Consider the following 16981-nt stretch of genomic DNA (forward strand, 5'->3'; position numbering starts at 1 on the left):
AGTTTTAAGGGATTAGACAGTTTCTTCCTCTTCCCCCGATTGGCGATTCCAATGATCAAACAGTTCCTCTGTGCAGAACACTTTAAGAGAGGTGCAGAGACAAAGGTCTGCAGTGGGATTCCCTATGCTCAGATCTGAGATTCCCCTCTTCAACGCTCTTCACTCTAGCTGGGGTAGAGAGTAAAGGGCATTCCCGCGGCAGCCAATGCCCGCTCCATCCCGCAACTCCCACGTGGTTTCTCCAGCCAAGTTCTCACGGAGAGGCCCCTCCCTCAGCGGCTCCATAGTTGCCATGGCAATTGGGTGGGTGGACAGCCCGTCCTATCTAGAGGCCACCCAGCCCTCGCGTGGGGAGTTACCATAACAACTCCCCAAAGTAATAGAGGGGGTTGGGTCCCGCCTCCCTCCCCCCGCAAATAGAGAGGTGGGTGGCTTGATTGGCAGCTTGGCACGCGAAAGGAGGGAAAGGAAAGGAAAGGCGTCAAAGGAGATCTAGGAAGGAAACAGGAGAGAGAAAGAGCAAAAATAGGAAAAGGGAAGAAAAACCGTGTGCGCAGGCGCACCCGTTGGTGGGCGCGCTCTGCGGCCGCCCCGGCCGCCGCCCACTTCTTTCAAGCCAGGCTCGCGCGGTCGCTTAGTCCTGGTGCGCGCCTTTCGTCTGCTCCGCTGCGCCAGCGCGCAGGTGCCGGCGCCTAGGGGGAGGGGGAACCCGGCGCGCTCGCGTCACGTTCCCTCTTCCACCCTCCCGGGGCACCACCGCTCCGCGCCTGCGCAAGAGAGTCGGGAGGCTCGGGTTGCAGACTCCGGGGCGATTGCTCCTGTCAGTCGGTGGGTCGGTCCTCCCGCCGGCCCTCCCCCCTCCGCGTTCTCCGGGGGAGGCGCGGTGGAGTCCGCCCCCAGGGTCCCCCGATGGGGGAGAAGCGGCGACGGCGGCAGTGGAATAACCGAGCCGGAGTGTGAGCGGCCCCGGGGCCCCGTTCCCGGCGGAGGCCATGGGCGACCCAGCCCCCGCCCGCAGCCTGGACGACATCGACCTGTCCGCCCTGCGGGTGAGCGCGCCGTCCCCCAGCCTCGCCCTGGTTACTAACCTCGCCGCAAGGGAGGGAGCCTGGTGGCTGCACGCTTCACGTGCTTTCCTGGCGTCCCCCTCCACCAGCCCGGTTCCTCTCTGCGACCCCTGCCCCTTTCCCGGGCTACCGCCGCTGTTGGGCCCCCGCCCTCTGCTCTCCTTCTCGCTTCACTCGCTGCAGATTCTGGGAGCCAGTTTGGTCCCACCCTGTGGTGCCCCGCCCCCACACCTCCCTGCCACCCCTACCCTCTGGGATTCAGTACCCCCTTCTTCCTAGGTATTCGAGAGTCACCACTGAATTCCTTAAACCTAGGCCCCTTTCATCACCTGCATAGTCTTTATTATGGCCCCTCACCTCCTCTTAGCCCTCTTTACACCCTTTCTGTTACTTATCTCTTTCCTCCCCCTTCTCTTCCTCGGTTCTCCAATTTTGACTTTGCAACTGCCTTGACAGCCTCCCCCTCATCCCTCTTTCTCTTCCTCGCCCACCCCTGAATTGCAACTCTTCCCTGGTCGGCATTTCAGCCTCCCCACTCCACCCCACACCTCCTACGGTCTCTCCAGCCCCACGTTCAGTTTTCCCTGTCCCTTCTCTCGGGTTTCAAGTGCAGCAGTCCAGATCCAGGCATTTCCGGTCTCGGGGTCCCTGATATTACATTACCAACTCTGCAGCAGTGTGGGGCCAGGAGGATAGACAAGTGCACTGGGGGAGGAGGGGAAGCATTTATTCCTTTCAGAAACTCTAGCACGGGCTAGGAAAGGATGTTTGCATATATGTACACACAGAAAACACATGCTGCATGTGATCAGTCTGGAGGTCTGGAAAAGCAGTGGGGGTAGAGGTAATGATGATGTCTCAAGGGAGAGGCTAATTAGGAAAGAGGTTTAGAGGAAACAACTGCAGCAGGAATTTCTTCAGAATACCTTTCTATTGTCCCCGCGTGGGGAATTTACTTACTTCACCTTTAGGAGCTTTTAGCAGCATTTATATTTTTCTTCAGCTGGAAGCTTTGGCTTAAGGGCAATGTAGTGATTTCAAGGTGAATACTTAAGGCTGTCACCCAGGTGGTGTTTGATCTAGTGCCCTTCCAACTTTCTCAACAGGTCAAGGTGCAAGGAGAGCAGGGTTTTGCTTCTGTAGGTGAGCTTCTCAGGAGGTCCCTATTCACATTGTCTTCTGGCTTTTGAGTTAGCTAGGAACATGGCCAGGAATGGGAAAAGGCGGTCAGCCACACAGGTGCCCCGGATATGACTGGAGGGAAGAGAGGAATTGAAGAGAGCAGAGTCATGTTGTTAATTGGGTTTCTCTAGGTGACACAGTTTTTTCTTGGCCATTCAGGTCATAATTTATTTGATGCAGTGTTGGGCTATAAAACCTGACTTGCTGGAGATAAGATGATAAGTTGCTGGGAAGGGAGACCAAGCATTGAATTTCTGTGTGTGTGTGTGTGTGTGTGTGTGTGTGTGTGTCTGTCTGTCTGTGTATGGGAGAGGGTCCAAAGACTTTAGGAGATCAGCTCAGCCAGGGTTTAAACTGGGATACTCCAGTCAGTTGGAATATAAGATGCAAATCCAGGCTGTGAGTAAATGTCCCTTAGTGTGGTCCACGCTGGGATGAACCCCACCTTCCTGGCTCACCTTGGTTGTTGATTAACTCTGGCTACAGGTTCTGTGGCTCTGACAACTAAAATGTAGTTACAAAATGGGTGGGTCCAAACCATGACCTTTGATTTGAACTTTGTGGGACTCTACTTTGGCTTCTCTTTCCTCTTAGCCTCCCTGGTAGATGGGCCTGGACTCTCAACCTGGGATTTCCAGCAATTTTGTAAATACTCTCTGACCTTGGATGTGGTATTTCCCTTCCGGACTTCCCTGCTTGAAGCAATGTTAATGTCCTTCCTTAATAACCCCCTGCCTTATTCTCCTCTCCTTTCCCTCAAGAGAGCTTGGTGTCTGCTCTTTGTGCTTGTCTGTCTTGTCTTATGCTTCTGAAGAAACCTTCCGTGTCCCTCTCTACCAGCTCAGTACTCCAGGGCTTGAGGAAGAACTGTGCTTTCTTTGAAATAGGACTGGAGAGGGCCTGGGTTTTCCTTGCTGCTTATCTTTTCTCAATGTCTGTCCCCTCCAGTTCACCTCAGAGCTGCCTTGGCTCTGTCGAGCAGCTGGCTCAGTCATCACCTGTTCTGTTTCTGCTTTCAAGAGAGAAATGGTTATCTGGAGAATTGGCAGTAAAGGATGTCTCCCTTGACTTACATGACTATGTATTGGGGGTTGGAGTCCGGGTGACAGAGGACATATTCAGCATTCATTAGCTGGCCTTAAAGAACTTAAGGTGTCTCTCTTCTTGTTTCAAGATAAGCCTTGCTGTTCAGCTGGTGATGAGAGTTAATAGTCTGATAGTAGGAAGACTGAATTGCATTAATCTCTTAGCCATGTGTGAAGTGAAGTTGCCAGGTGCATCTGCTACTTTGCAATTATAGCCACACTGACTTCCTTTTTTTTTTTTTTTTTTTTTTGATACCAGGGATTGAACCCAGAGGCAATTTACCAGTGAGCCACATCCCCAGCCCTTTATAATTTTTATTTTGAGACAAGGTCTCGCTAAGTTGCTTAGAGCCTCATAAAATTGCTTATGCTGGCCTCGAACTTGAGATCCTTCTGCCCTAACCTTCCAGGCCTCTGAGAATACAGGCGTCTGCCACCATACCTGGCTGCACTGACATCTCTAGGGCTCTTTTTCTCCACTAACATGGTAGCACAGTGTAGAGGAGAGATACATGGAGCCTGGAATTGCATTCCTGTGTTCAAGCCCTAGCCTCTTCATTTCCTGTATAACCTGGACCTCGGATCCACTTTACTCTTACTCCCCTTACTGCAGATTCTGCAAAGAATTTTACCTCTGAGCTCCATTTTTTCTTCTATGTGTTGAGAATGGTGATTGTATTGAACTTAGTGTTGTCGGGGATTAAGTGAAATGCTGCACGTTAAATTCTTGTCCACTTCCTGGCACACGTATGTGGTAGCCCTTATTACTGCTAACAATCAGAGAAGTCTTCCAGGACAACTTTGTCTAAAATAGCACTCCCTTCCCTGCTTTATTTTTATACAAAATTTTACATAGCATTTCTTTAGTCTGCTTTATCTTTCTTCGTAGTATTTATCACCAGCTGACATAGATTTATTTCTGTCAACCATGACTGAAATGCAAATTCAAGCCAGCAAATAAGCTTGTTGGCAGAGTGCCTGCTTAGTATGTGCAAAGTCCTGGGTTTGATCCCCAGCATCACAAAAATAAAATGAAATGCAGGTTCTGTGAAAGCTAGGATTTTGAGTGCTGTGTTCATTTTTGTCTCCCAGCATCTAGAACAGTGTTTTGCACACTGTAGAGCACAGATGCTTGTTGAATTTGTGTGTATTCTAACAATCGAAAGCTCTTAGCACAGTGCTTACTTAGAGAAAGTGTTCACTAGAGGTTGTTATGCTTCCTCTTCCCCTCATTTATGTATACACATCATTGAGATTGTATCCTTTCTGAGATGCTTTTGGAATCAGACCTGGCCTTGTAATAAACAGAATTCTGGATGCCTCCATCTGAGCAATGGTCCTTGAAATACAATTAGGATGATCCATGAGAAAATTTGTGTCTCTTGTTTCAAACCTTCTTTCTCTGTGTCCAAGCTCGGTTAGATTCCAGAAGAACCTTCTTGCTTGGAACTCTGGGCTTCTCACAAAGGATGAAGTATGAGCGGAAGTGAATGGGACAACGACAGAAAGACCCCAGGCTGACCGCTTTCCTTTTGCATCACTGCTTCTGTTTGACCCACTTCATAAATCAAATAGCTTCTCTTTACTGTCCAGCCAGTTAGAAGTTTTAGACTGCAGTGTCCTTGAAACTGTGAAGCTGGGCTCAGTGTTGCTAAATTGAAATAATGTAGAGCACATTCAAGAAGGACTTGTTGTGAGGTGGTAGTTGCTGACAGAGATGTTCTTTTTCAAAGGATTTTGTTGTTGTTGTGGCTGTTCTCTGGAAAAGTCTCTTCCCCTTCCTTCTCTTCTCATATGGCTGTGGAGCCAGCACCATTTGGAAAGCTGGCAATTCTGGGCATGTATTTCTAGGCTGCTGCACAGGGTGGGACTGCTGCTGTGTTCTGATGTGCTAGCTGTCCAAACAGATGCCTTGGACAGGGGAATGGGAAGGCTGACCTCTTACAGCAGAGTAAGGTTATTTCCTGACTTTTTTCCTAGAAAAACTGCATGTGGGCATTTAGGGAGCTTGTGGCATTTTGAGTGAAATGAAATGATGCTTTGGCCAAACATTGGAAGGAAGAGTACAGAGAACTTTGCTGGTATTAGATATTCAGCCATTCTCCAGACCCATTATACTGTGAGATAGGTCAGATTACCACAGCCTTTAGCAATACATACAGAGGAGGTTCTTTGGGAAAGTGAGGTTTTGACAGTTAAGATAACAGTAAGAGGGGGCTGGGGATGTTGCTCAAGCGGTAGCGCGTTCACCTGGCATGCGTGCAGCCCGGGTTCGACCCTCAGCACCACATACAAACAAAGATATTATGTCTGCCGAAAACTAAAAAAATAAAAATAAATAAATAATTATATATTTAAAAAAGATAACAGTAAGAGGATGAGCAAGAGAGCTGACTTCTCCACCCCTTTACTCTTGCCCCAAGAGTTCAGTCAACATGCTGCTGCATAGGACCCTGATGTCACGTCTTGCCTCCATTTCCTTCCCATTGTGAACTGTGTGGCTGTGACATAGATGGGCCATGAAGAACATCTTCTTGTCACATAAGGGACAAGAAGGCAGAAAATGTGCTACTACTGTCAACAAATTTATGTTCTAGTATAGGTCTGTAAATAAGGAATGTGGTAACCTCGTAACCCAGCAATAAATAACAGTGCCGGGCCTGGAGGGCATCTCCAGAAACCATCTGAGGGTCTGCCTGCTGAACTGTTCTGTCTTTGGGTAAAGTTACATCAGAAGGTTATCAGTACTATCCTTCTCAAGTCACTGAGTATCGTCAGTTTAGTGTTGAGAACCAGGTTCTATAACAAGGTGTGAGATTGTACTCAGTTGTTTAATCAGAACTTTGGGAGCATCCATCTAAGAAATGCCTTTGTAAGCTCAAGCTCTCTTTTTCCTTCCTTCCTTTCTTTTGAAACAGGGTCTTATGTTGCCCAGACTGGCCTCGAACTCTTGGGCTCAAGTGATCCTTCTGTCTTCCAAGCCTTCCAAGCAGCTGGGACTGTATGTGCACACCACTGTACCTAGCTAAGCTCCCTTTTTCTTAACTGTTGTGCTTTCCTCAGTATCTTAGAACTGTTAAGGTTGGGACATGTGCATTAAATATGATTGCTGTGAATTACACACATTTGCCATTGTCTCAAGGTTAGTAATCAGTCATTCTGGAATCTGATATTCAGTTCGTATCCTCCTCAGCACCTACTTTATACCTCTATCCTTTTCAGTTTCTTCTTCCCTAGGTTGAAGAAACAGAACAAAAGTAATCAAGTTAATAAGTCAACTCTGAAGCATTTCTTGAATGCCCACCAACTATAGGAGAATACATAAACATGGTTTGGTAGAAGACTTGGACCCTGTTCACACCTCCCATTCATTCTTTGTTCTCTCCAGTTCTTGCCATTCTCCTCCCAGCCAGCCAGTCCTTGAGTTTGGGATTCTCCCAACTATAGAAAAATCCTCTAATGGGTATCAATCTAAAAGGTACATGAGTTTCTTTGTTCTTACTTAAGGTTAGAAATAGTGGACCCAAGGGAGCCCCTAGAAATGTTATCCACTGGTCAGATAGCCTGAGGATGAACCTGCTAACTGTGAGTGGGATTTCGTGTTCTGGTTGAGGAAGGACCTAGTACAGAGGACACAGTAATGATCAAGGCAGATAAGGTTCTCATAGTCTTAGTAGTGAATGGAGACATTAATCAAATAATCATGTACAGTTGGGCCTCTATATCTATGGGTTCCACATCCGTGGATTCAACCAACCTCAGATCAAAATTATTTGGAGGGGAAAAAAGTGTTTCTGCACTGAGTATGTACAGACAGATTTTTCTTGTCATAATTCCCTAAGCAATATAATATAGTAAATATTTACATAGTGTTTACACTGAATTAGGTATTATAAGTTACCTAAAGATGTTTTAAAGTATAGAGGAAAATGTGTATAGGTTCTATGCAAAATGTGTATAGGTTCTACCTGGTTTAACTTCCAAAAGAATGTCTTGTGAACCTTGTGAAAAAATTGTTTGTTTCAAAAGATAAGGTCATGTTCTGGGGTTGGTGGCGCAGCCTGTAATCCCAGCACTCAGGAGGCTGAGTCAGGAGAACTGCAAGTTCCAGGACAGACTGGGCAATTTAGCAAGACCCTGTCTCAAAATAAAAAGGACTGGAGATGTAGCTCAGTGGTAGAGTGCTCCTGGGTTCAATCCACAGCATATATGAAAAGAGCATATGACTCTATGACCCTTACATTTATTTATTGAGAAGAGTCTTTAAGTACAGGTCTGTGGCTCTGCAGAGGATGGGAGAGTGTGCTTTTGTCCTCTGGAGCTTGTATGTGTGGGAGAAGGGTGTATCACTAGATGTTATTAGCTTGTATGGTGGCTAAGTGGTGACAAGGGTTTAGAATAGGTCAGTCAGTCTTCCAGAAATAAGAACAAGTAGGCCCAGGCCTGGGCTCAGATCTTTTGGTCTGTGGTAAGTGGGATTCTTCCTAACATTAGATAGTGTATAAAAATAGACGAGACTCTCAATTTACATTGTGTATAAGTAAAGGATGAGTGGGGTGTGTAGGGGGAGTGTTACTGATTTTGCATGTTTGAAGAGAAACAGGGTTGGGGAAGCCACAAGTCTTGGGCTTGGTAGAGGAGCCAGACTCTAGGAGCAGCTTGAATGTCAGGTGGTTGGTGGTGTAGAGGATGGTGGGATGGGCTGCGAGGAGCTTTTGTGGCACAGCATGTGGGAGGAGCCCAAGAGGCTGGAGGAAGATGAATGGAGGAAATAGGGACTGTTTGCCTAAGGAAAGTAGAAGTGGTTGGTGAGCAAGGGGGCCAGAGACCTAGAGACCTTTGGCGGAGGAGGTAGTTAAGATTTGACACTCGCCTGAGAAGTTCACATCACCAGAGCAGGAGACTCTCAGGGCCAGAGATTACAGGTGAAGTGGGGAGTTTCTGTAATCACACCTGGGAACCCCACCACTCAGCTTGTGACAGAAGGCTACTGGTTCCATCTTGGACACCTCTGCCTTGCCTTTGGGACAGAAGGCATCTGTAATGCAGGCCTGATAAAAGCTGGTCTTCTGAGGGAAAATGGAAAATGTCTACCACTGAGCAACCCTCTTCTACTGAGGGACCATTCAAGGATGGGACTTGAAGGGCTTGGGTTCCTGAATTTCTCCTGGAACCATAGGTTTAGAGGAGTTTTCCATAGACAGTGGTCCTTTCAGGGACAGACTGAGGGTCAGAAAGGCTGAGTGAAGAAAATTCCACTTCCTTTAAAGAGCCACCTCAACTTCTGTTTTTTTTCCACAAAGCTTCCTCTGACAATGCCAGCCCTTAACCGATTATCTGTTTCCTTATAGACCTTATGATTTAATTTGATTATACGTTCATAGATAGATAAATTGATAGGGAGTGTGTGTGTGTATGTATGTGTGTGTGAGTGTACTTTGATACTGGGGATGGGAACCCAGGGGGCACTCTACCACTGAGCTATATCTCCAGCCATTTTTATTTATTTATTTTTAACTTTTGAGACAAGGTCTTCCTAAATTGCTTAGGATCTTGCTTAGTTGCAAACCTCCTGCCTCAACCTCCCGAGTTATTGAGATTACAGACATGTGACACCATGCTCAGCTTGTTGCTTTGTATTGAGTGATGTTTTATGAATCATTTTGTATTGAATGATGTCCCCGCTACCTTATGTATAGGGACTGTGATCCATATTTCCTATCGATACTATGCCTATAAAAGTGCTGAGTATATAGTAGCAGTTCAGTAACTATTTGCTTGGTGAAATACAAATTTAAGAGACTTATGCTTTCCTACTAGATTCAATTCATAAGTCATGAAGTGTGCCTCATGTATGCTGGGCCCCATGGGACACAAAACCATACAAGTGTGTAGTCATGGTTCTCAACCACTCTGGCACTGTCCACATGTTTGAAATATGTTGGAGATGGAGTTTTAACTGTCACTATGTTTTGGGAGCAGTAGTGGCACTTAGTATGTGGGGCTCAGGCATGTTAACCATCCTGCAATCCTGGCAACAGTGCATTAGAGAATTGTTTCTCCACCCAGATTGCCACTAGAGCCCTGGTGAACTGGTTATGGGTTTGGTAGAAGCCAGGAGAAGGACTAGACAGGTTTCTTCTGTGAAATAGGAAGTACTTCTATGTCCCCTTCTTTACTTCTTTCTGGGTACAGAGAGGAAAATACAGGGCTCTAAATTATTTTTGTGCATGGCACATATCTCTTAGACTAACAGCTTTTATTTGTCTGCCAGCACACCTCTGAAGGTAAAAGGGGGTAGGCTCCGAGCCAGACTGTAAGGAAGATTTTTGTGTTCTCTCTTCATCACCCACCCACTCTTTCTTTCAAGGCACATTTGTAAGAAAGTGGCTGAAGCATGCAGTAGTTGGGCTTTCATTCTGAGTGGCTAAGGACGGAGTCTTCGAGAAACCAATTAGGCAGGGCACCCCAAATCCTAAGCAGTGTGAAGCAGAGGTAGGCATGTGTGCACAGTGCTTGAGATAGGGGCCGGCATGTTTATCTCTTCTCTCATGTCCTCCGGCTGTCCCCTGGAAGATGGAGGTGAAGAATGGTTGTCATCACACAAATTGTAAGGGAGTGACCAGAGGGTAGAAGGCACTTTGCCCTAGTGGATCTTTTGGGGTTGGGAGTGGTGGACACCGAGCCCTGAGCAGAGCCCTAAGCAAGGCAGCATCCCGCCTGTGTCTCCGGATCTGAGTGAGGAGAACAGAACTTGACAGTCGAGTGGCCTTGCCGAGCCGAGGTTCAGAGAAACTGGAGATGTCTCTCCAACCTTAACAAAGTCATTACTCACCCTGGAAACTACCTTGGGCCCACATGTGAAAGCAAGGTGGAGGGAACAGGCTGTGTGTGGATCCGGAGCATGTGGTTCTGTCCTTCCAGTCTTGTCTTGTAAACCCCTCTTTTCTTTCTTCAGTTCAGAACAATGATTGCTTTGATACAAGTTATTTATATTTTAATGTGGATTCATTTCAGAAGGGGGGTTTGGGGGCTGGAAGAGGAACAACAAGGAGCAGTTACTACACAGTAGTTTCTTTGCTTATGTAATCTCATTATCCCTCACAATAACCCTTTGAGGTGGAGTGATTGTCCACATTTTCTACATGAAGAAACCAAGGTTTAGAGAAGTTACTTGGAAATTAGATAATTTGCTCGAGGTTGGACAGCCAGTAAGTGGCAGGGCCCAGATTCAGACTCAGGTCTGACTCACTGCAGAACCTGATCTTCCATTCACCCTGTGCATGTGGGTGGGCTGGGGGCCGCGTGTAGCCAGCATGCTGCTCCATGTGCAGCCTGCGCTGCTCTCTGCTTGCTTGAATCATAAATATATAATATTTTTGTGACCTATGGTAAACAGGACTTGTGGGCTTGACGAGGGCTCTAACACCATCCATAATGCTGCTTGGTATCCTACATGGAGACTTTTGGAATGTGGCCCACTTTCTGGATTAGAAACAGCCTGTGTGAGAAATGGTTTCTGCCCTCCAGGAGCACGTGGTCTAGATCTGTGTCCTAGTGGAGGGCAGATTTTATTGGTATACCTGGGGCAGTTCTGAGGGTAGGAGGGAGTAAGGGACCTTAGCCTGAGCCTTTGAAACTGTGAGGGGGTTGGCATTGGAGGGCACATGGTGGGGTCTGTGCCCAGAACTGATGGGGATTTCTGGATGTTGGGCCACTGGATAGAGCACTTGGATAACAAGAGGAGAAAGATGTGCAAAAGAATGCAGAAGATTTAGTCTGGAGGAAAGAGAGTTGAATAATTCAAAAGAAGGCCTATTCTTCATAGGGAAGAGAGGAAGGCTGTCTCATTTCCTCCCACTGCTTTTTAAAAAAATCTTTTTTATTATGGTTAAATATACATAACATTAGACTTACCATTTTAACCATTTTTAAAGGTACAGTTCTGTGGCATCAAGTACTTTCACATCGTTGTGCTGCTGTTGCCACTGTCCATCTCTAGGACTTTTTCAGTCTTCCTCATGAACAGTAACAGTCTGTTCCCTGCTCCCCCAACCCCTGGCAACCACCCACCACTCTACAGCTCATCCCTGTGTGTGTGTGCAGAGTTGAGCAGAGGGCCAGACATAGCAGGTGCTTAATATCTGTTGAGTCAGGTGAGGTGAACTGAGAAATCCGTGTGTCATAAGCCAGCCCAGAGCACTGCCCTCCCTCCTGGCTCCAAGGTGGTAGGCCTGAAGGCTTAAATGAAATGGCTGCATGGAATCACAAGAGGTTTGGGCTGTGGAAAGAGAAGAGTTTCTGTTGTATTCAGCTCCCAGCTATAACTTGCTTTCCAATTCCATTGTGCTTTTATCTGTCACCTTGCTTGTTCTCAATCTCTTACTTTATCTCATCCTAGGGCTCTGGGGGCAAGTGCTAAAGGAAGTTGGAAGGAAGGTCGGTTAGAGGATGAAGATAATAAGATTTAACAGCCTTTCTGTATTTGTGTGTAAGGGGGTACGTGTGTTGAAGGGAGAGTTGAGAGCCAGGTCAGGCTCCTTATCCCTCTGTGGTGTCCACAGCCTTGGACAGATCCAAAGCATGACCTGACAGTGAGTGGATGTCTTAGGATAGATGTGAGCAATTTGATGTTCTTTCCTTGTCCACATGATTTACATTTTTTTCTTTGATCTTCAGTGGGGGAAGAGGGGAAAAGAGGGAGAGAGAGAGACTTAGTTTTAAAGTGAACCTGGAAGAATGGAAGAGAGGAGGCCAGGAGAGCCCCCTGTCTTCGAGAGGCCCACCTTGAAGGTCAAAATCCAGGCACAGAGTCCACTGAGTGGTAGGTTGGGGTGGTATCTTAGGGTGCACTGGTCAGGGCTATGCCCCTAGATTACCAGGCAAACGCCTGCAGCACAAAGACCTCTGCATGTCTTTCAAATAGCATCCTCATCGCAAGGATGCAGGGAAAGCTAGTGGACTTTAAGGCCTTTGCCTCTTCTTCATGACCTTAGAGGAGGCTACATGTGTTCAACCTCGCCTTCTAGGGCTGCCAATATTGAATGGCCCTTCTCACCACAGTTCCTTTCTACAATCTAAAGCCTCCTTTTTTCTTAGATTGAGCCAGGTATGAATTGAGCCTGATTGTTTTCCTTGGGTTGAACCTAGTCTACCCAACCCTAGTGCTCAAAGATTGAATAAAGAAATGTTCCAGTGTTGACTCCTAGAAACTCTGTCTTCCCAGGTGTCATCCATTATGCACTTCCTGGATGTTGTTGTCATCATAATCATTAATAAAAGTAAAAGGTGACTTGAGTGCTTGTGCCTACAGCAGACATGGGGGATTGGGCATTTTACATTTTAAAAGGTTCCAGCAGTAGGCCAACTTCCCAGAGCTAGTTAGAAATGACTTTGGTACTCATATGCTTGGTTAATTTGCTGGATTGCCTGGTCCCCACCAGAAATGTACTCAAGTGTGTGATGGTTGTCCTGGGGTCCCAGGTACAGCTTTGCAGATTAGATATATTTTACAGATTAACAATGAGTGCCCTGTAACTGCCCAGATCTGCTGCCCTGGTGTCAGGACGTCCTTGGGTAAAATTGATGTCTCTATTGAGCTCCCACTTGGAGCCCTGCTGATAGGAGAGTCTGTGCAGCTTGGTTTAACTGCCTTTGAGCAATGTGATCCATGAAGTAAGCATGACATTAGGAGCTGGGAGACCTGGTTCTAGTTTCCATTGCATTTCTAGTTCACGTCTCTCTGGGACTTAGTTTCTTCACCAAAAAAAAAAAAAAAAACCAAAAACAAAAAACAAGGGTGTAGGAACTCTGTAGCTTTTAATCAGAGGTGCAATCAGAACCACCTTGGTAGCCTTTGAAACCTACACATACCAGGGCCCTGCCCCTGGAGGTGATTCAGTCCCCCAGGGTAGGGTCCTGGTGTGTGTGCTTTCCCAGTGAGCCAGTATGATTTCTCCAAGTTCCCTCCAGACCCAGGAGCCCTTCTTCTGTCTCTTCCTTCCTAAAAATCTGAGTGGCTGTTTAACCATATCAGTAGATCAGATGTGGGATTTGCAGTGTTTTCTGTGCAAGGAAAGGCGCTCATAAGAGGTGGTGACTGTGTGTTAAGCCGGGCGAAGGGGTTGGGAGAGATTGATAGGGAGAGTAGAAGTGGTTGCCAGTGTGGACTGGTGGTTTAGAGCTGGTCTAAGAGATGTCAGTCCCCAGTATGGAGATCTCAGCGAGGGCACCATATTGGAGAGTGGGCATGGGGCCAAGCATCTGTGGGAAGACACAGATGACCTTTGGAATATATACACTCTAAAGACTGTTTCCTGTCCTTTAATGCTGAAGAGGAAGAGCAGTGGGAACCAAGTGAGGACTGGCTTGGGAAGACAGGGGATTTTCACTTGGTTTTATGAGGGGAGGTTGCAATAGATGGAGCCTTCCAGCAGTGTAGACCTTGGAGACTTGGATTCAGATCCGAGTTTTTCTACTTACTATGTGATCTTTGGCAAATAATCAGTACCCCTGTACCTCATTCTGTCCTTTGTAAACTGAAGATAACAAGACCCACCTAATAGTGTTGACAAGAGGATTAAATAAAAGCCATGGGAAGTGCTTCCTTCAGCAAATACTCATTAGATAGGTGGTAGCTGCAGCTTCTCTTATTGAAGAAAGTACTCAGAAAGGGTGTCTTCTGGGGTTCTGTTAACATTCTTCTCCTGACTTACTGTTTTGTTTAAGAAAGAGAAAACCACTTGGTCTATTGATTTCAATCTTAATGGCTGTGGTGAGTCACAGCCCCAGGTGCAGGTCTGGAATTCTGTGAGCCTGACTCCCCTTGCCCTGTCCTAGAGCCTTTTGCCATCTCCTGAAAGTCTTCCAGCATCACTGGAATAGAGTGACTTGCAAATCTTCTGTCCTGACATGAAACTCCTGTTTGTCCTGCCCACTGAGTCAGGAATTCTGGCAGTCACCGGGTAGTCCCTCTGATCCTGCTTTGTGTGAAAGCTCTGGACCCACCCAGAGGAAGTACTCAGATGGTGGGGATTGAAAGGACTGTGCCTCACCCCTGGGGACATTCTGATGAGGATAGACTTGGGATATGTGAAATAGGATGTGAGAAACAAGTCGTTCGTACAAACATGTCTAAAGAGTGTCATCAAAGGCGCAGACTCAGGGCTCGGTGGTTAGAGATGCTTGGCTCCTCTGCTGCCTAAAGACCAGAGCCTCTCTCCTGCCTTAGAGCCCCCTTGGGCCCTCTGTACCATTTGCTTCTGTTTGGTTAATCCTTACTTATCCTTAAATATCACTTCCTTAGCAGGCCTTTCCAGGCCCTCTTCCCCATCACAACCTCCTTTTAATCTTTCTGACAGTACTCAGTACTTTCAGTTTTACACAAAGTGGAACTAGGGATTGAACCTAGGGCCTCACACATGTTAGGCAAGCACCCTATCATTGAGATACATCCCTGGCTGCTTCTTTATTTTGAGACAGAATCTCTCTTCAAACTTGCAAACTTCCTGCCTCAGCCTCCAAGTAGCTGGGATTACAGGCATGTACCACCATGCCCAGCTGGTGTGTCCTTATTAATCTCTGCTTCCTTGACTAGGCTGTAAGGGCCATGGAGGAAAGAACTGTTTCTGTTGTATTTGGTGCCTGCCCTAGTAGCTAGCAGAGCCTGACACACGGCAGGTACTCAGTGTTCATTGAATGAATGCAAGAACTGGTTCACCAGGCCTTCAGAGTTGGTATGAAAGGAATCAGAGAGGGTTTCTTAGGAGAAACAAGAGAGACAGGGCTGGTGAAAAGTTGTGTGAACATGCTTGCTCCATCCTGCTGGTCAGGAAGTTCCTCCTCCTGTCTCACCCACATCCCTTGGGCTGTAATTTATTCTGGGTTGGTTCTTGACAGAGCCAGAGAATATCTGGTCTCCACACTGTGGAGAGTAACCTTGTCCTTCCTTTTGAAGTCCATGATTCAGACCTTCCTGCCGGCCCCACCCTCCACCCTCTCTTCTTCCAACTGACTCAGCTTTGCACCTCTGTGCTTCCTCCTTTTCATCCTCTCTGACCTCCTGTGACACTGTTCCCTACCTTCCTTCTCCGAATTCTCATGGCCTCCAATTATCTTCTGAAATTAGACGCAATATGGGGGTAAGACAAGGCACAGGTTTTCTTGGTCATGAAGCTTCCCTAGTCTTTTCCCCTTGGATTTGTGGACACCTGACTCCAACAGTAGGAGGTTGGCAATGAGGTATAATGATTTGTTTGTGCTACCATTGAAAACCAGCAGGGAGAAAGCTTATTATTATCCAACCCCTGATTACTAGTGTTGTCCTCCTCCGTTAGCTTGGTATCTGCAGCCTGAATGGGCCTGGCATCTCCCTGCCTGCCTGCTCCTCCTGCTTCTAGACCGTGCCTTCTCCTGCTCTTCCTGGTGTCTGCTCCTGGGGACTGCCCCTAGTGGGCCTGCCTCCAAGGCCACAGGTCTTATTTCCTCTCTTCTCCCTCACCTGCCCTCTCTACTTTTTGTCTTTCTTTTCTCCTGACCTAAGTCCCACTGATGTCAATGGTTCCAGTAAATCACCTCTTAACAGTTTCTCTGCTTTGTGGGAGCCAATTTCTTCACAAAGATTCTAGGCAAATTTGTAGCACTTTATAGATTTCAGAATGTTTTTACATCAATGAATTTTTTTTTTTGGTGGGAGGTACTAGGGTTTGAACCCAGGGGTGCTTTGCCACTGAGCTACATTCCCAGACCTTTTTTTCTTTTGAGACAGAGTCTCCATAAGTTGCCCAGTCTGGATTTGGACTTGAGATCCTCCTCCCTCAGTCTCCAGAGTTGCTGGGGCGGGTACCACTGCACTGGGCTACATCAATGAATTTTTGTGACATGGGATTGGGTACATAAGGAAAAGAGACCATGAGAGCTTAAATGATGTGCTTGTTTGCCTAAACTGCACGAAAACATCAGAACCAGCACCCAGGCCTTCTGGTTGTTAGTACAGTAAGAACACTAACCATCCCCTATAGCTGCATCTCGCCACCATCCTGTCTTGCTTTCTGCTTCAGCTGAGAGGACCCACCCTGAATCTTCCTTTTACACTTTTGAACCTTCCAGTAAGCTGTCCTCTAACTGAGATGGGGCCTCCTTCCACCCTACTCACCCAACCCAGCCTCTGCCAGCATCTTTAACTCTCTTCTCCTCCAGGAGGCTTTCCTTTCATCTCTTCTTGCCCTGTTGCCTTCAGTGATGTTTGGGCCTTTATTAATGTTCTGTTTGGGTTTTGCTGATCATATAGGAGTTTCCTCCTTTAAGAGAGTCCACTTTCTGGTAATGCTTATTTACCAAGCAAATGAATTATGGAGTGTTGATTCACATGACAAAAAGGATTCACTTTTAGTTGTTGGCATAGTGCACTGAAGCGAATATTTAAGGATCATTTTGGAAGGATGGAAATAACTCCAAACTAGTGTTAGAAACCACTGCTTTAAGGAGCAAGGAAGGTTTTTCTAGAAACACCAATGTTTTTTTTACTTCTACATTCATTCATTGCATAGATAGGCTTTGAGTATGGCCTTGACCTCCAAGAACTTAGTCTATCAGAGTTGACAGACAAGCAAAAAATCAATCACAAAAATGTAATTGGTATCATGAAAT

General features: G+C 46.7%; 1 protein-coding gene across 12 annotated transcripts in view; it reads left to right on the forward strand.

Moving 5' to 3' along the window:
• The first annotated feature begins 726 nt into the window (after positions 1 to 726).
• Positions 727 to 16981, forward strand: part of MINK1 (misshapen like kinase 1) — a 49898-nt gene continuing 33643 nt past the window's right edge. For 2 of the 12 annotated variants that reach the window (XM_081270555.1, XM_081270559.1), the window contains exon 1: positions 731 to 1049. In XM_081270555.1, coding sequence (XP_081126681.1) covers positions 993 to 1049 — 57 coding nt within the window. In that variant the 5' untranslated portion in view covers positions 731 to 992. Of the gene's footprint in view, positions 1050 to 16981 lie in introns of all 12 variants that reach the window. The other 10 variants (XM_081270561.1, XM_081270566.1, XM_081270563.1 and 7 more) reach the window with 7 other exon arrangements.

This window comes from Spermophilus citellus (assembly GCF_964194105.1).
Source record: "Spermophilus citellus genome assembly, chromosome: 17".
Taxonomy (NCBI): Eukaryota; Metazoa; Chordata; class Mammalia; order Rodentia; family Sciuridae; genus Spermophilus; species Spermophilus citellus.